This window comes from Hyaena hyaena, unplaced genomic scaffold (genome assembly GCF_003009895.1).
Source record: "Hyaena hyaena isolate Hyena2069 unplaced genomic scaffold, ASM300989v1 scaffold_114, whole genome shotgun sequence".
NCBI classification, from domain to species: domain Eukaryota; kingdom Metazoa; phylum Chordata; class Mammalia; order Carnivora; family Hyaenidae; genus Hyaena; species Hyaena hyaena.
Genome location: NW_024080746.1, coordinates 2395355 through 2415746, shown reverse-complemented (window position 1 = coordinate 2415746; position 20392 = coordinate 2395355). Strand labels below are relative to the sequence as shown.

The 20392-nt window shown below is 39.1% G+C and overlaps 1 protein-coding gene across 2 annotated transcripts in view; it reads right to left on the bottom strand.

Annotated features, from left to right (window-relative positions):
- TBC1D19 (TBC1 domain family member 19) overlaps positions 1 to 20392 on the bottom strand; it is a 151992-nt gene that overhangs the window by 13588 nt on the left and 118012 nt on the right. For both annotated transcript variants that reach the window (XM_039236646.1, XM_039236647.1), the window contains 4 exons: positions 17958 to 18042; positions 15080 to 15124; positions 4840 to 4872; positions 810 to 919 (listed from right to left, as the gene is read on the bottom strand). In XM_039236646.1, coding sequence (XP_039092577.1) covers positions 810 to 919; positions 4840 to 4872; positions 15080 to 15124; positions 17958 to 18042 — 273 coding nt within the window. The remainder of the gene's footprint in view (positions 1 to 809; positions 920 to 4839; positions 4873 to 15079; positions 15125 to 17957; positions 18043 to 20392) is intronic.

Below are 20392 nucleotides of genomic sequence, written 5' to 3'. Positions count from 1 at the left end.
TCTCTTCAGGGAAGTCTCGCGGCCCTGATACATTCTAATTTAGTGTTTCTTCTGGAGAGTTGGTCAGATTACCCACAAATAGACCAGAGCGGGCCCAAAGGTGAAAAAAGTATAAAATAACTAATGCTTTTACTCAGGCTCGTTGGTGGAAAAAAAGATATGATAAAGACCTGGCCAAATAAAACAGATAAAAATGTTCAACTCCCAATATGCTCCTCTTTGACTCTGAGGTCAACGGAGTTATCTACTGAATAAACACAAAGAAAATATCAGTATGGTAACTGATAACTAGTCAAATGTGAAACTGAAAAATAAGTGACCAATAAATGTTTGATTTTTTACTAACAAAGAAGAGATGATGATGATAATCACAGCAACAACAATAATAAAAAGAGCATCCATTTATTTACGGGTTGCCTGCCAGGACCCAAGGACTACCCATGCGCTCTGTAGTCTTCTCCAGAGCACTCCAGAAACATGCCAACCTCAGCTCCTGGATGGGGACACGAGCGTGCAAAGAAGGAAGGCACACTTGTCCAAGTGAATAATACAGACAGGTTTATATGTTTTTCTCTGTTAACATATAAAAGATAATTTAAGTGCAATTGATAAAGGCTTTTTTCCTCCTTCATTATCACCAAAAATATTTAAATATCAATATCTTCTTCTTTTCATTTATTCTATAGCAGTATGTTGCTTAAAACCACAAATTAAAACTTGTTGCTTTATAATATAACAGAGTAGGAGACATTTCCTTAAGGAAAGAAAACAGATTAGAGTTTAATTTGATCCAATGTTGATGAACTTACAGAAGGGTGAGAAGAGATGGAATGGAGTCTGAAGAAAAAACGCACATACATCTCACGGAATATCTGATACAGTTTGGAAGGTTCATGGTACAGAAAACAAAGCGGTGCAACTGAAAGAATAAAGAGAGTAATCAGTAGCATTGCAGAACAATTAAAAGTTTATAAAATAAGTTAATGAAACATGAAAGAATAAATCAATATTTTATAGTAATATTCATTCAAAGACAAGTTTCAAATCATATATAATTTTTTCATGTTGAAAAGGAAACATATACACGTGTAAAAAGCTCAGGCATTCAAAGTTATAAAGAAAGTTGTAATTAAAAACTACTGTAATCCCAACTGAATACAAGAATGGCACAACAGAATTACATTTATAGGGATGTGAAAAATTCAAAGTAACTTAAAAAACTATGGAAAGTCAAGTCTCTCTCTTTTTTAATTGAAATAGTAAGAAAGTGACAATCAGGCAATTCATTTTTCACTTTGTTCCACAAAGGATCCAGGCCGCTTTTCCAAGTTTTTTATTTTGTAAGTCAGGGAAGGAAAATAGAAGATAATTTATGACTAGTGTTTAGAATCATGGTCTTCAACTAATCCAATCTGAAAATAAAGATTTTGATGAGCAGTTTAGACTCTGGTCCATATCTCAGCATCATATAAAGGCATTTTTCACAGGTCGATGATAAACCAACCCTCAGACAGAGGATTTATTTCTCTAATGAATGTTGAACTAAGTTTTCCTTTGTACCCAATTCTTGGCAATTAAGCATGAGTGGGTCACCTCAACCCGAGACCCCACAACTGAATGTCAGGACGTCCTAATCTCAGATGCTGACACGACATGATTATTCAGGACTGACATGGTTGTGCTTTTCATCTTTTCAAACCTCAAGAATTTCAGGCAGCATAAACATGTTCATAATGCAGATACATAAAACTCTTATTACCTAAATATTAATTTTAACACAAAATGACTGACTTATTGGGTAATTTCAGCTATGACGGAAAATGGACAAGTTAGAAATTCTCAGGCTCTGTTACTGATAATCTGTCACTAATGCCCTGAGGGCAGGATCATTAAGTAATCAGGGAAAGCAATGAGCCAACTCACCTCGTTTTGACAAAGTGAAAAGAAAAATAATAAAAAATTTTAAATTGTTACAAATACAAACATTCAATTATCTGGGATAAATGGCAGTGCACAGTATTACAGATGAGTAAATCAGCAAAAACTAGCTTTGTAAGGGAGAGATTTCACTTTTTTCTGAAGGGTCAAAGGGACGAATCAATTTTAGGGGAGTAAATAAATACCTAAAACCCCCCTACTTTTATGTAGAGAAGAAAATTATATACATAGAGATGTTTAAAAGCTGACAGGCATGTCTTTTCATTTAGAAACCAACTTTAAAAATTTATTTTACTACCAAAATAAGTTGCTCTTTATTAAAATAACCCAAAATTAGGGGCTCCTGGGTGGTTCAGTCGGTTAAGTGTCCGACTTCGGCTCAAGTCATGATCTCAAGGTTCGTGGGTTTGAGCCTCGTGTAGGGCTCTGTACTGACAGCCCACTCAGAGCCTGGAGACTGTTTCAGATTCTGTGTCTCCCTCTCTCTGACCCTTCCCTGCTCACGCTGTCTCTCTCTCTCTCCCAGAAATACATAAAACATTTAAAAAATTTAAAAAAAATAACCCAAATTAAGATATTCTATATATTTAAAAAGAGTAACTCATACTCTAACTGCAACAATCTAAGATAAAGCAATGTGGCACAAATACATGGTATTATTGTAAATTCAAAGGGAAGGTTTGAAATTTTTGAAAAAAAATTATTTATGCTTTATGCATATTTTTTCCTTTAACTTTTAAAGATATTGATACATTGGGGTGCCTGGGTGGCTTAGTTGGTTAAGTGTCTGACTTTTGCTTAGGTCATGATCTCGCGGTTCGTGGGTTCGAGCCCCGCATCGGGCTCTGTGCTGACATCCAGCTCAGTGCCTGGAGCCTATTTCAGAGTCTGCCACTCCCTCTCTCTCTGACCCTCCCCTGCTCATGCTGTCTCTCTCTCTCTCCTAGAAATAAATTTTAAAAAATTTAAAAAAAATTAAAAAAAAAAAGATATTGATACATAAAAACCTATAATCTGAATCTAAAGATTTTATGGGTCCAGTAAGCATTAATGGTCATTTCCAGTGAAGGAATTTTTCAGAACACTTTTTTGTAGATATGTATAACACAAAAGCCTTCACAATCGGTGATTAAAGATACCACTACTGTTTGTGTTAAATTCCCTTGAGAAATTCTCTTTGAAATGGAAAAGCTTTCATCCATCATACACAATATATAAGAAATCTACGTGAGTTTATTTTCTATTTAAAGCACATTTCCGTATTTGGTTCTTTCATAAAAATGACTTTGCTCATTATTGTTTTCCAATTAAATATTGTGCCATTGGAATTTATTTATGAAATCATGATCTACTACACCTACAATAACTTCATTAATCTGCATAAACGGGAGAGAGGAAGGCCAGTTTAAATTAAAGAAATTTAAAATCCATTTTTAATTGAGATAAGTATTATGATTTTGAAGCACTACAGTAACTAAAACGCAAGGGGTAAAGTATTGATTGGAGTTCCTCGGGAAGGACACATGATTGTTCTAGTACACTGAGTCTAAATGAGTGATTGCTGCCAAGGTGTTTGTGGGTGCTTACCAGATATTTCTCAAAGAGTATTAATAAACTCTGTATCAAACATTTTGCATCACCTACATCCTTAGTGAACATTCTCCCCTCTGGTGTTTAAACCTTAGCCTACTAAAGTGACCAGAAATGTGAATAAGCAGAGTCTGACTCAATAATGTATTTTGTTCCTTAAGAGTCGTTAGAAGATTTAAACTTTCATGACACCATTAATGTCCTCCAAATCATTCAGGTTCACTTTTTAAAAACTGTTTACTTGAAAAATTCTTGCAGCCGGAATTGAAATAGACAGATAAAAGGACAGCATTTTTAATATCAGATGTAAAAATTTATTTTCTTAACAGTTTTGGGTTTTTCTATTTTAAATTCCTCACATGTTTAGAAAAGAGAAGTATGCTGAAAGGCCATGATAACATTATGTATTATGTTATGGAACATTGGTTGCTAAAGAGAAGAAAGCAGAGTGTCCTATAATCCAAGCTTGTGATCAACACCGTGAAGGGTAGCAAAAGGCAAAGTTCCTGGGTCCTCTGAATCCTTTTCATCGCATGCGGGTCTTAAAAGTTTTATATTATGTCATTCACCATTATTGTCTGATGTTGAGCACTGAGGGGCTTTTACAAAGAAAAGTGTTAATGTATTGGTGATTCTCTTTACAAAAGGAAAACATTAAAGTATTTCTGTTTAGTGTACAGGTGGCGGGTGGGTAGCGACTGTGGCGATGACACTCTTCAACAGGTTTATATGTGATGTGTGCAAATTTAAAAATTAAATGGCATTAAGGTGTAGAGCTTTCTCCCTCTTGCTAATCTTCTGTGTTCCTCACTCAGTGACACGTGAGGCCGGAAAGGCATTCGGGGCTGTGAAGCCTGAACATGCGTTTTTCGTGTGAAAACCTGGGGTGTGAGAGAGCTTTCAATGTAATTGTTGCTGTGTGTGCCAGATGTCTGGAGAAATTGTAAACGCAAACTTAGGGCTGGCTCTCCCCTCACATCCTTTCTCACCTGTTGCTTGTTTAAAATTTGTTTGGGGATTTCAGCAACCTCATTTTACACCTGTCAGAGCTAAAACCTCATGTGTTTTCAGTGGATCAGAGAATGGTAAACATAACCACTTTAATTTGCCACGCAGTCACCATCTGAGAAATTATGATGACCCTTCATTTTAAAACATTCATTGGAGGTATAAACAAATACTAAACTCGATATTTAAAAATGTGCATGGTAACTTGGTTAAGTGTGTTGGTGATCTGGTATAAAGTGTGATCTTCCTGTTTAACTGTCTGAAGCGTGATAAAAACAGCGAATATTTTAAAGCCCAACTTACCATACATTGAAAATCCATGAAAAGGGATTACACCTAAAAAAAAAAAAAAAGTTCTGTTCAATTAATATACCCACTGAGTTCTTAGGTAAGCTTCAGAGGATTAAAAACAAAAATAGAAAGCTTTCCTATTTTTGCTTCAACTTTGTTCATGAATGCCAGAAAGACTTAGTGATAGTAGCCAACAACAACAAAAATACACGCTTTCTGATACCTGTAGAAAAACAAACTAGAAGTTTTCAATATATATCCAGTTAATTTTCTATTGATGTTAAAAAATTAAAACTTGGCGGGGCGCCTGGGCGGCTCAGTCGGCCGGGCAGCCAACTTCGGCTCAGGTCATGATCTCACAGTCCGTGAGTTCGAGCCGTGCATCGGGCTCTGGGCTGACAGCTCAGGGCCTGGAGCCTGCTTCGGATTCTGTGATTCCCTCTCTCTCTGTCCCTCCCTCACTCAAGCTCTGTCTCTCTCTGTCTCAAAAAAATAAAATAAACATATACAAAATTTTTTAAAAAATTAAAACTTTGAATATGGTACAAAAACAGAACAAGGCAGATCACAAAACAAACTTAAGTTTAAGAACAAATTAGAATGGTCTCAGAAAGTCAGTAGATTCTGTCCTTCCTGAAACAACTTCATCCTGTATACCAGAATCCAATCTGTTAAAAAGATAAGTGACCAGCTTACATAAACCAGCTGGGTCACCTCAGGAAAGTCACGGAACTTCCTGAGCTTTCGTTAACTGCTTGTCATGCAGAGGAACTAACACTGTCTCTGAAATACCATCTAGCTCTAAAATTCCATGTTTAACAGTTACGTCTAGAATAAATGCAGAGAAATTTGTGAGATCTAAAGAAAACTGGACATATAAGGATCTTCCAGTGGTAAGATTCTTTACCAACTTCTGCTTTCTAGAAACTGAAAAAATTCAAAGCCAGATTAGAGTTACATTAGTAGTCAACATTGCTAATGACATGACAGCCACCAGCTTGGGTTCCATGGAGCACTTAGAATGAGGAGCCATCTTCCTTCAAGTCTCTCTCTCTGTTTATACCTTTGGTTGAGTCTCTTTTTCTTCTTATGAATAACCATCTCTTTCTACTTTCTGTCTCTGCTGTTTAATTTTATTTCATTACTGATTATAGGCTTTTGACAAATCAAAAACAAGTCTGTCTTTTCTAACTTTTCTACAACAAAATTGTTGACATATGAAAAAATATCTAAGAGAAAAATGAGTTAATAAATAGTAGGCATATTTTGATATTCTACAGAAATATAAGTATATATTTTATCTTTCTAAATACTGCCTCTCAAAGCAGGTTCCTATCATACAAAACCCTTATATTCTTACTGCAAAAACCCTTTTTCTTTCCTCTGTTAAGCTACTGCAACAACATTTGTACAAGCAGGTGAAGGTAGTTAGAAATGAAGGTGTTACTACTATTATTTTCATCTTCTACAAATATTTATTAAGGATCTAAGGATAGGATAGTCAGGACAAGCCACTTTTAATTAGGAAGCTTATAGTGAATGAATTCATGAACTGCCAAGCAGCAAAAAGGAATTCAATAGTAAGATGACTTGTGGCTAATGACACTCCCTGCACATTTCCCCCAAGTTCTGAAACTTATAGCTGCTCTATAAACAGCTAGGTTATAGGCGATTTGAGGCAAGGACACAATTCCTACTGGGTAATATCTTCAACACCCACAGTATCTTCTACAAATGATATAGATTGATGGAAATTGGGGGATTTTATAGATATAATTAAGGCTTATAAATAAAAAATTAAAGTACAAAAGAGAACAAACTAATGATTGCTAGGGGGAGAAAGTAGGGGGATGGGCAAAATGGGTGAATGGGAGTGGGAGATACAAGCTTCCAGTTATGGAATGAATAAGTCACAGGGATCAAAGATGGGGATATAGTCATTGTTACTGCAATAGTGCTCTATGGTGAAAGATGGTAGCTATACTTGTGGTGAGCACAGAATAATAGACTCGTCCAATCACTTTGTTGGTTAGCTGAAACTCTGTAACACTGTGTGTCAATGATACTCCAATAAAAAATATTTTTTAAGTTTATTTATTTAGTTTGAGAGAGGAAGAGACTGTGTATGTGCAGCAGACACAGAAGAGGCAGAGAGGCAGAAGGAGAGGGAGAGAGCGAATCCCAAGTAGGCTCCATGCCCAGCACAGAGCCCCATACCAGGCTTGATCTCACGGCCATGAGATCATGGCCTGAGCTGATATCAAGAGTCTGATGCTTAGCTGAATGAGCCACCCAGGCATCCAGAAAAAAAATTTTAACTAAAAAAAATATTGAAGTGTAATTTTTATTTATGAATAAGTGATTAACATGTAGGATAGGAAGTTCTCAAAAACTCAGTGTTGAAATTACGAATGGCCAACGAACTCATACAGATGTGGTTTGAATTCTGTGTGACTCCAGGCAAGCTGCCAACACTCTCTTGAGACTCCATTTTCATTCTGAAAATGAAGATAAACAAGACCAACGCCAGTGAGTTAATGTCCTCAACGTGCACCAGTGCTGAGTTTACGACACAGAAGGTAGTCGGCTACCATAGCTATTTTACGCTCTCGCAAGGGACAGTAACCCAGTTAGGTATCAGCTTAAACCCAAGAACATCTTTTTTTGTCAGTATTAGATAAGGGTTCACTTCAGCTTAATCAAGATTAGCCAGGGCTTAAGATTCCAGAAGAGGGTACATGGTCTGCTCTGTTAAAGAAGGACAAAGTCAAATTCCAGCACACAAAAGTAGAAGGCATAAGAAGCAGTGAAGAACCCATTAACACTCCAGGGCACACATCACCTAGAACAGTTCTTTGATCTCAGAGGGAGTCACGTTCTTGGCCAGTTTCACCAAATCCTTCCCTTTGCCTCCTATCACTTCAAGTCTTTCAAGAGTCGAGTTTCATGCATGTGGCCACCATCCCAGAGTATATTTCTAACAGGCAGCGCAATGCTTAGGCCACCAGCTCTCCTCTGGCCTTAGAGTCCTACAAGTCTGCCACAACAGATTATTTTAAGATCCCAGCCATCCTTTGTCCATCTAAAGAAAGTCTAAAATATTAACTGCCTGTTCCATTCAATAGGAATAACTTTTTAAAGTCTTGACTTAATGGGCCTTTGACATAGCTCAGAATGGTACACACTGGCCACAGAAATAAATCTTGAACTAGATAAGATATAAATAGTAAATATGACTCAGAAAATACACCAAATATTAACATGCTTTGCACTTACTAGATATTTTCCTTCATTTCCTCACTGTCTCTGCTAATACCCAGCATTTATATTTGTACCACAGCTTTCAGGTCTGATCAACTTTCAGGTCTGATCAACATCATTCCAAATTTTTGCACTCCTTCATGTGGGATTACTTGGTAAAGCTTATTTAACTCATTTGTTGAAACACTCATTTCCTTTGCTTATTCTCATTCTACATGTTGTCTATAGGTAAGTAAGAGTAGAGATACGGCAATGGTTAAATTGTTTTCTAGCTATTTCTGTTGTCTTTCTGCATTAGGACTTCAGAACATGACTCTGTTACTTTATTTCAGCAATTAAAATTTCCCAAATACCAGAACATAGCCACATTTAAGTATCAATCTAAAATCCATATTTTAAATACAAATTTGATTAGGTTTTCAATTTATGTCTAAAGTTACACATCAAATAAATTTTGAATTATGAGATGTTTTTACTTTAATTAATATAGATGACAAAGTACCTTGTTATTTATCAACTGGACACTTGTAAGCAGGTTTAAAATGGCATATTTTCACTATTTCTTCCAAGAACCTTTCCTAGTCTTTGCTGTGAGGGGCTGTCCTGTGCACTGTAGGTTTAACGGCATCCCTTGCCTCTACTCATGCAACACTGGTCAAACCCCCCTCCTCCTGGTTCTGACAACCAAAGTGTCTACAGACATTGACAAATGTTGCCTGGGGATGGGGGTGGGGGGCGGTGTGAGGGGTGGAAGGGGCATGGAGTTGCCCTGATCTAGAGTCCTAAAAGCCCTCTACCTAATGTTCACTAGCAACTAATCATTTTCTCTTGTCTTATAGGAAACAAATGGTACTAGCATATTGTGCTGCTTATTTAAATCTCAGTCAGATCTATGTGTATTTCTCCCATCTCATTTCTTTACTTCTATTCTTGTTCCTCTATATTCTTCTATATTCATTCCCTCACTCTTTTTTCTCTCATTCATGTTTACTGAGCAGTGACTTTATGCTATGCATGATCCTAGGTGCTAGATCTCTTGGTCATCAAAAGGTCCTTATTCTCTTGAAGCTTACATTACAGTGATATTTCTTTTCTTTTTAAGTAGGCTCCATGCCCAGCATGGAGACCAATGTGAGGCTTGGACTCATGACCCTGCGATCAAGACCTGAAGACCTGAGCTGAGATCAAGAGGCAGATGCTTCAGCCACCCAGGCACCCTATAGAGTGACACTTTTATTCTACACAGTAGTGAGCATGATCTTTTAAACATACCAGTCAGGAATCAGAGAAGAGATGTCACTGGGAAGAGAAGAGTAGGGGACTCAAAAACTGTCCTTCTGCTAAAGCAATGGGTAAGCTGGCTAGCACCGTTAGATCAACTTTTCTGAGTTCTAGAATTTGTTTTGAAAAACACAAAGTAAAATGAAACAAAAAAAAAAAATTAAAAAAATTACAACCAAGGAAATCCTTCATGAAAAGAGAAGCTGCTGAATGTTGGAAAGCAAGCATTGCGGTACCTTAATTTACCTGCCTTCCACCTCCAATCCTCCAGCTTGGAGGCAGTTATGAAGATAGCCACCCATGTTCTCGGTGCAGCTTGCTGGCAATAGGGAGCTTGAGTTGAAAACTTGTGGTTGTGTGTTTTGCCCTGTCTAGGAACTATCTGAGGGATTGGGCTGAAGTGGCCTGCCCGCTTATTGAAAGCCTTTAAATGCAAATATACTAGCGGAAGCTCCCTGGGACAGCAGAGGATAACAGACGAGGCAAGCAGTGGACAGACTGACAACCCTGGAAATGAAGGTGCTCTGGAAGGATATATATGCAGATATAAAGGCTTTGAAAAACTCCTCTGCATTTTAGGGGATCTGGAAAAGACCTGAGAAGTACTTCAACTTTTACTTCTGCCAGACTTCTGGGCCCTGTGCAAGCAGGAAGTGAAGGCTAAGGTAGAACTCTGAATCGCCTGCTGAGGGGCGCCTGGGTGGTTTAGTCGGTTAAGCATCTGATTTTTGGTTTTGGTTCAGGTCATAATCTCATGGTTCATTAGTTCAAGCCCTACACTGCGATCTGCACTGACAGTGTGAAGCCTGCTTGGGATTCTCTCTCTGCCTCATTCTCTGCTCCTCCCCTTGTTCTCTCTCTAGAGTTTCTCCCTCTCAAAATAGGTAAATAAACTTAGAAAAAAAAAAAATCAAATGGCCTGGCTAAGCCTTGATGGAGTACCTCAACATAGAGCCATCCTGCAAAGACTGGGGTAGATTTTTTTTTTCCTTTGGCTTCTGATGTTTAAGGAAATGTCTGTCAAATTACCAGCTGACCACTAAGCTAATGGGACAGAGACCTCAGTGGGCACTCCATAGAAAAACTCCACAATATTGACAAAAGTAGCTTAGAAAAGTCACTAAACAAATGACTGATACACTACAAGCAGCAACAACAACAAATTCCGGGGAGGGGAAACAATCTGACTTCTAGAGTTACCACACTGTAATATTCACGATATCTAGCGATCAACAAAAAATGTACCAGGCACGCAAAGAAATAAGAAAGTACAGCTCAAGGACACTGAGAGTACACTTATCATGACAAGCACTGAGTAATGTATAGAAAGTTGAATCACTGCTGTAGACCTGAAACTAACATAACACTGTATGCTAACTATACTGGAATTAAAATGAGAAAAAAAAGAAAGTATAGCCCATTCGCATGAAAACAAGAAATAAACAGAAACTATCCCTGAGGAAGGCCAGACACTGGACTTACTAGACAGAACTTTAGGTCACCTGTGTCACCATGTGACCTGGCCCCTACATCTCCTGCTTCACCTTGTACCAGATTGTGTTTTGCTCACCGTCACTGTCACACCGGCTCTCGTGTTGTTCTTTCAAACCATCAAGTAGGTGCCTGTCTTAGGCCTCTAAACATGCTATATAGTCCCTCTGGAATGTTCTTCTCCCACTTCATTGCACAGCTCGCTCTGCATATTTGGGTCTCTGTTCATATTCTACCCCCTTAGAAGGACTTTTCCTGATCATCTTACCAAAGGTGACCTTACCTTAAAGGTAAATCCCCTAACTTAAAGCCACACCCTCCTTCACCTCCCTCTCTACTTTTAATTTCTGTCCCCCTTCATGGTTCACATCACACTCTCTGATATTATTTTCATTAGTTATTTATTTACTTGTTTATTGCTTATCTCCCTCGCTAGAATGTAAGCTCCTTGACAGCAGGTACTTTTTACAGCAGATCACCCGCCTAGAATAGAAGAGGGAGCCAGAGTGGGACTATATACAGATTAAATGAATAAATAAAAACAACTTATATAAATGGAACAAAAAATAAGAACAAGAGACGCTTATATAATTCCTGTGAAAACCCTCTTCAGCTCAGAAGTTTTGCCTACCAGCTGTTAAATGAATCTCCTGCACAAATCTGTCCACTGACAAGGCCTCTAATGAGGCGAGTGGCAGAGGTGTCCTTAAGATTTTAAAGTAATCCTATTTTTGGCGGAAGTGGAACGAATAATGTAAAAGTGTTGCCTAGTACTGCCTTGCGTAAAGGAGAAAGGGAAAGCAGACTGACTCGTCTTTGTCTCTTCTTGCTCTGCAACTTCAGGCTCTGCCCAGAGAAGAGGGCGCCGTCTGATTCTGGCAAGGCTCTAAGAAAACCTGCAGGAAAAATCATTCTGAAGAATAAAGTTTACCAGCAGCTGTAGGCTTGCCTCGTTTAGTATTAAACTATTTTTATTCTGAACGAAAATCTTTCTAGAAGCTATTCTACACGTCTACTTTTTCAATATAGTAACCCCTTTCTTTTCTGCTAAAAGCCACTATAACATTAACACACAGTAACATTTTCTGAGGTAACAGGGCATGGTGATCAAGAAAACAGGTCAAAGAGCTTTGGATTGAAAGCCTGGCTTTGCCACTCAGCAGCGGGGCAAATGTATGCTCTGTGCCTCAGCTTCTTTGTCTAGAAACAGGGGTAATATTTGCCCCTGCCTTGGAAGGTTACTGCCTTGTAGGGATCAAGTGAATTACCACACGTAATGTCAATTAGCACATGTCATGTACACTGCCTGGTACACAGTCCTGCCTAGAAAATGTTCGCTGTTGCTGCTGTGACTGCTGTTATGATTGTTATTACAGCAATTTGTTTTTTGGTGTCTTCAGTGCCTAATAAAAGTCTTGAATTATTATAGTACGTACACTATAACTATGTAGAAACGCATGCACTATAACTTTTTAAAAAGTCACAAGGTTACTGGCTTTTACATAAAATGGTCCCACGCTGCTTTTCTGGAGTGTTCTGATGTGCTGGTTTACGGTTTATATGTGTTCCTTTGTGAAGCCTCTGACTGTCGTTGTGCTGTTGTCAGTCATTTTTCCTGTCTGTATCAGCCTCTGTCTACACTTCCACTTTTGTAGGGGGGCACAAACACCAGTAAGCCAAGCTTGTTAGGCACATATGTTAAGTAAAAGCTAGTATATTCTAAACTAAGTTGGAAAAGCTCTCCCAGGCATGGAGAGAGCAGGAGTTTGACTCCATGGACACCTCCTTTGGCTCTTCAGAGGTATTTTCCCCCTGGCTTCCTGATTCTTGGATAAACATAAAAAGTCATCTGAAATAGGCAGAGAAGGACAGATACCATCTATTTGCACACCTAGGTGGATTAGGAGGAACTTAATGGAGGACCATGGGGGAGAAGAAAGGGAACAATAGTTGGGGAGAGAGAGGGAGGCAAACCATGAGAGACTCTTGAATGCTGAGAACAAACTGAGGGCTGATGGGGGTGAGGGGGAGGGGAAGGGGGGTGATGGGCATGGAGGAGGGCACTTGTGGGGATGAGCACTGGGTGTTATATGGAAACCAACTTGACAATAAACTATTAAAACAAAAAAAGTCATCTAAAATAGTTTCTGGAGAAGGAGAGGGAATAAACATAAATAAATGTTAAAATTAAAAACCCTCTCTAATGCAGTCCAAATAAATACTAACTCCTACTACAGCTAGGTACTGAGGGAACAAAAATGAATGATATGGCCTTATACCTTAAGAAGCCTGCAATCTAGAGGGGAAGGTAAAGCACAAAAATAATGTCATGACAATACAATAAGAGATACAAAAGGCTGTCACACTGGGTATCATGGGAGCTAAAAAAAGGGTCCTTAACAAACCTGAGGGCTCACGGAAAGCTTCCTGAAAAGGATCACGCCTGAGCTGAGTCCTGCATGGTGCTCTGAGAGAGTACGCAGGGGTGCGTGTGCACGTGTGAGTTAATCGTCTGATACTGCTATGATAAAAGAAAGCGAGGCAGGAAGAGCTAAGACACAAAGCTAGAAGTCATATTGAATACGGGCCTAGTCCAAAGAGGTCCTCGTACGCCAGGCTGAGAGGCTTGGACGATACGTATGGAGAGATGAGAAGCCATTAAGAAAACTTTAAGGAGGCGTGTCCGGGTCGCTCAGTCGCGTGAGCGTCTGACTCTTGATTCTGTTTCAGGAGCGACCTCGCGGTTGTGAGGCGGGGCTCTGGGCGCCTGCTTAGGACTCGCAGTGCCCCTTTGCCCCTCCCCCGCTCTTTCTCAAAAGAGCCAACTTGAAGGACAAAAAAGCGCAATTTTTAGATTTTCCTTTGTGATGTGTAGCTCAGGCAGCACTGTGAAAGACAATGAGAGAGAAGGTGAAGCCTGGATAAGGACGGGTCCGGTGGGGAAGAGAAGACGAGAGAGGCCCGGGATGCGTTTGGAAGATAAAACTTGGAGGGCCCTGGTGACTTACTACCTGATAGGCGTGCAAGACTGAGAGGAGTCAAGGACGGCCACTTTCGGTTAGATGAGAGCACAGTGAATTGTGACACAAGTAGCATGGCTTTCTTGTTGTTGGTCTTGATTTTATTTTGTTTTTGTTTTAGTTTTTGGACAGTGGCTATTGGAACATAAATGAATGGATTTAAGATGAGATATGTTAAGCCTGAGTTAATTACACAGAGGTCAGAATTGTAGATATAAATTTAGAGTAATGAACACACAGAGCCAAGAATGTGTGTGAAAAAGAGCCCCAGAAAAAGGGTGGGGTGGGGGCGGGGGAGGGGGGCCGTGAAAGAAGCCCAGAGATCCCACCGATGGGTGTGTGGACAGAACAAGTGTGACTTTCACATGTGGGGGTCAATGATAAAGCTGAACCCACCAGTAGTGGCTGCAGTTTTTGAGCACTCACTGCATATCAGTCTTTGCCGTTTTAGATACTGTGTCTCATTTGATCCATGTGGCCTAGATGATGCATCCAAAGTTCAGTGAAGTCCTGGAACTTACCAAGGTCATAGGATGAGCTGGAGGAACTGGGATCTGAACCCAGGTGTGCTGGGTAACAAAGCCCATGTTCTTAATTCTGTCGGGGTACGAGAACTTCAGGGTGCAACCTAATGTTATCCTAATAAAGGATGTCCTAGATTGCTTTTCCAAAAAGCAGATCTTAGAAACTCTCCAATAATCTCAAAGGGATATTTAATATCTAATGAGGTCATTAGACATCTGATCACTTTATGTAGTTAAAATAGATTATTTGGCTGACATATTTCTTAAAAATCTTTTAATTTCATAAATACCACCCTTGTCAAATTAGGAGAACAAGAGAGCATAACCCAAGGCAATACGCTCAACGGATTTGAGGGCTGCTGCAGGGAAGTCAGAACGAAGGTCCTGGAAGGACCCAGTCAGTGTCCTTCAGAGGAAAATGAAACACCCTGGACCTGAGTCTGCTTAGCTTCCCCACAGACATTACTACTGGTTTCGAGGAAAGCCAACGAGGGTGTACAGAATTTAATGCACGCCTACCACAAACATAGAGAAGTTCATTAAAATAGGGATTCCATACAAGGCTTATTTTAGATAATAAGTTATTATTCATCTAAACACAGACAGTGTCACATTTGTTATAAAAGCTGTAATTTCTCTATTTCCCACTAGAGGAAGCAATAGTATTACTCTTACCATTTGGTGGATAAAATACTGCATATTCTTCTAGTCCTAGTTTTCCTGTAAGAAAAAAAACACAGAAGGTTTCAATATGATTAAATAAAATAAATTTGTAAAAATAAACTAATTTTGTGGATGTACTAGTAATGGAATTTTTAAAACTACCATAGTACAATCTCCTTTCACCTCATTTTAGGAAATAGAATTAATTTGAAAATATACCAGATAATCTTTTGATATTAGCAAATCCTTTCATCAATTAAAGTCATAACACCAATTTAAGTATGAGGCAATTGATTCAAAATAATTAAAAGAACAAATGCTTTCCAATGCCTTAAGCACTTAAGAAGAGAAGCGTCTATTTAGAAGCATAGAGCTGTTTTGCTAATTATAAATAATTCTAATCTATTCATTAAAGTAAGTCCTAAGCTTTGCAGAGCCTCATTAGTTTTACATTCTTATGGAATGTGCAGAAAAGTTGCAAAGTAAATGTCTTAAACCATATAGTGGTAATATTTTCTGAGTCCTAAAAACAGTTCATGTGGTCCAAGAGTGAGGCTAAATATTGGAAAGCAGAATTGTTTCAGAAAATGAAAGTATATTCTCCATAATCAAATGTTTACAGTAGTTAAAAAAATAGCTTTCCCTCAACTTTTAAGGTTCTGAGGCTTTTTTTCCCCTCACCTTCCACTGAATATCATTAGATAGCTTTTTATCTTGATAGTTTTTTCTAATACTTTTCTTTGACTTTTCTATTGAAAAGTCTCCTGCATTATTGCACTTGGCTTTAAGGTAAGGTTTTAAGTTAAATTTTTTTCACTATTTTTGTTGGGAGTGGTGGCAGAGAGGAGACAAATAAGAAGCATGAGCAGTGTAGGTTAGGTGGAGACAACAAGCACTGAGCCTGTGAGTAAGAAGGATGAAATAATAAAGGTAGAGGAGAGAGAACGAGGGGGTGAGAGAGAGTACTAGCTCGGTACTAAATACGGGAGTAGGTGAAAACCCTATGTGATAAGACACTAGGAGCGCCTTTTGTTCTACTAGGGTGACTCTGGTGGACTCCCGTATGGGGACTGGTCACCAGAAAGACCAAGTCATGATAAGAATTCTGGAATTTTCAGCCCCATCTTGCATTTTCCAGAGGGGGGACAGGAGCTGGAAATGGAGTTAATAATTAATCATGCCTACGTGTGGACACCTCTGTATCATCCCAAATAGTAAGGTGTTCAGAGAGCTTGCAGGTGGATGAACATATCAACATTGGGAGGTGACACACCCCCAACTCCAAGGGGACAGAAGCTCCTACGCTCAGGACCTTCCTAGACCTCGCCCTATGTATGTCTTCATCTGGCTGTTCATCTGTATCCTTTATCATGTCCTTTAATAAACTGGTAGGTGTACATTTCCCTGAGTTCTGTGAGCCGCTCTGGCAAATTAATTGAACCCAAAAACAGGTTGTTGGAACCTCCAATCTATAGCTGGATGGTCAGAAACACAGGTGATATATAGGGTTTTTGACTGTCATCAGAAGAGTGTATGTGTGTGTGTGAGGGGGTGGCAGTCTCATGGGACTGAGCCCTTCGTCTATGGGATCTGATCCTATCTCTGGGTACATAGGGCAGAACTGAGTTAAGTTGTAGGACACCCAGCTGGTGTCAGAGACTTGCTTCTTGTTTTAGGGAAAATTCCTACATATTTGGTGTCAGAAATGGAATGTTTTGTATGAATGGTGAATGATACACATGGGAGAGAAAGACAGTAGGAGAGAACTGGGTTTTTCTTTACACAGGAAGGAAAAATATGTTTTTCTGATGCAGTAAGATATAGCCTAGTTCTTCAAAGACCTGTGATTTTGGGGTGGAGGAGTGGGAATCCTTCCATATGTAGGGAATATATGCAGGCCAGAATAAATATGGTAATGTGGAAGAATCAGGGAATCAAGTTAGCTAGATTAAGATTGACTAATAGAGGGCCTTAAAATCTTGGTTGAATTTAGAGGTGAACCCATTAAATAATTAAGTTCCACAGTCAGCTTTTTAGCAAATGTTTGTTGTTGTTAAATGTTAAATGTTGTTAAAGAAACAAACAAGCACACCAAAGGTTTCTATAAGTTCAGTTTAGAAGCAGTGGAATTGAGAGAGCCCCTCTCCCCCTCAGCTTAGGGGGAGTGGGAGTTTGACGTAATATAGGCCCATCCTAGGGCAGGGGTTATAGTAATCAGGCAGACAGTTAGACTAAGGAGATACGGGAGAAACAGTTTCTTTCCTTATGGGAACAGAGAATGATCATACACAATAGGGTTATAAGCTTTCAGTGCTGGGTGTTCACCACTTAATAAAAAGGAGAAATTGGGAAAGGCTTCCTGTTGAAATTAGTTCAGGTTCAGGTAATAGCAGGATATTGAAATAGCAATATCTTGTAGGCAGCTAGTGATAAAGAAGAGCAGAAAGCACTAAAATAGAAATTAGAGAGCTAATAGCATATAAATTACATCAAATTTTAAGTGCGGTAGAACATTTTGAGAGAAACATTTAGAGAAGGTAAAAAAATAAGTAGAAAAAGCAAATTCGTGTGATAAACTCATAGTTGGGGGGGAAATAAAAGTCAACAGATATGACAAAAACAGTAATAGAGGAGAGAGCAAACAGGAAAGATAAAGGAGGTAACATCAAGTGCTGTTTGTGGGAACCACTTGACTGTGATTGTGCTGAGTTGCTCGGCTGGCCGTGATTTGAGTAGGAGTGAAAGCATCGTTACAGTAATCTGAGAGGAATTTCATGAAGTAAGGCCAATAAAAAATTTAACAACACTCATATATGCTATAAAATATAACAGTCTTGTTACGATTTTGTAAGTCTTAAAAAATACTCCCTTTTTGTAACTAAAATTTTACCTCTTATGTATGATTTTGGTGGTGAAGCGCTGTTGTACGCAAAATGACCCAACACAGATGTATCCCGGGAGAAACAAAGTAATACCTAGGTATAGCAGGGGAAGAAACAAATAATTAAGCGCTGTTTTCTAACAGGTAATTAATTCATTGCTATTTCCTTCCTAGGAGGCATGGAGGTAGAGCCTTTCCAATTCAGTATTGTGCCTGGAAATGGGAGGAGTGCCCTCTGTTGGTACACGTGTGCTAAGTGTTACAGGGGATGCCAAGTGTGATGGCCAAGTCCACCCAAAGACTTCTCACCGCGAGCCACGTAGACCTTAAACAACAGCAGATAACGTATGTCACTACCAGTTGATTCTCTTATTGTGTTTTCTATGCGGAAAGAGAAATCTCTGGGGGAAATTTAACATGATGACACATGTGTAGGACGACGCCAGGTACTACAGTGATGCGGAGAGCAGTTGGGAAGTGCAGGAAGCGGGAACTAGAGTCTCTGAGGGGATGCAGGTGGGTCAGGGAAGGCGGCTGGCTTGTGGCACCGAGAAGGGACGGCCTTAGCAGAACGTGAGGCAGCTGACACAGGTCAGAAGCTGGTTGTCCCGACCAGCAGGTGGAGTGTGGCAAGTCTGCCTGCAGATGACAAAAGGAACAGCAGAAAGTCAGGATCAAGGATGTCCTTAGGAGGGAACTGGGTTGCTGAGAGCAGCTTGCAACTTGGGGGCAGGAGGTCAATCCCAAGGTGTTTAGTGATAGGCAATCTGGGTCCTGGTATTGGAAAACCTGGGATTCAAAAGATGCTACTGAGAAAAGAATCGAGAATGACAGGAAAAGGTAGAAGCCCAGTTAACAGGACAGGGGCACAAAGTCAGGGTTGGACTAGGAAGCAGGAGCCAATGGAGAAGCTGTGGGTCCAGGACATAAAAAGGGGGCCCAGCTTTAGAAAAAGAATAGATAGGGAGGTCGAGCATCAGTGAGGACCACTGGTGAATGTGCACCAACCATTGCCACTGATTTATTTTTATTGTATTTTAGAAGACTACACAAGCAATACACTGTTATGGTAAAAGGTGGAAATACAGATCATCAAAAAAGGAGAGAAAAACACCCATAAGCCCATCAGTGTTAATATCTTGATGTATATCTTTCAGACTGCTCTTATACATACGTACATACATTTTTCAAACAACAGTTATGCATACTGTTCTGTTTTCTCTCAGTATTATAACATAAATATTCCCAGCCCACATTTTTTAATGTTGCAGAATATGCCACTATATGAATAAACATAGTTTATCTAGCTTGTCTTTAAATGTTGAACATTAAATTATTTCCACTTTTTCCCAACTATGAACAATGCTGCAGTAAAGTTCCCTATAGCTAAACATTTATATACACCCTTACTCAAGTTCTTAAAACTAGACTAGCTATCTGGTCAAAAGTGATGGGCATTTTAAATCTAAAACTTTTGACATGCACTGTCAAACTGTCCTCTAGATAGAGTTTGTTTTGTTTTTGTTTTTAATAAATACAGCAACAAGACAGTGAATCTTTTCTCTTATTCTCTTCAGAACAGGTTATCAGCATCTTATAAATAAAAATAGCATTTTGCTTTAATTACTAATATGGTTGAATACTTTTCCATTTGCATTTCTTTTGTTATTTTCCAGTTCATCATCTTAGTCCATTTTAAAATAGATGTTTTTAAAATTATTGATTTGTTTACATTTTTTGTATATTAAGAATTCTAACCTTTGGTCTATGTTTCAAATGGCTTTGCTCAAACAATTTGTTATTTTTGACACAGAGATGTTCTTAAGTTTTATATGCTCAAATCTCCCAAAACTGTAATGCTTAGAAAGTTCCTCTGCACTTCTAAACATTTAAAATATTCTCTATATATTCACCTAGATTATGAAAGTCTTTAGTGTTTTTCTTCAAATATTTCTGGTTCTTCCCCTCTGTCAGCCTGCCTTTTCCAGCTCCTTTGGGATTAGGTGTGGCCACGTGATTTGCTCTTTAGTCAATGAAATACATACGTGTCATTTGACAATTCCTAAATGAAAGCTTCAAGAACTGGAGCAGTAACCACATTCCCTTTCCCTCTGCACGGCAACCAGCAGTGTTCTAGACAGTGGCTACTTCCTCAGCCGAGGTTCTGGAGTGAGGATGACACAGTCCTAGGTCCCATCCTATCAGATGGACATGACCACGAGCAAGAAATAAATCTGTGCTGAGATTTTGGACGTGTTTGTCATCGCCCTATAATCTAGTGCATCCTGATTCAAACAGGAAATTCTGCCTAGCATTTTTTTACTGGCTTAAAACAATAAAAACTTATTCTCTCACAGTTCTACAGGGTCAGAAATCCAAAATCAAGGTACAGGCAGGGCCATACTCCCCCCAAAGTTTCTGTGGGAGAATCCTCCCTTGCGTCT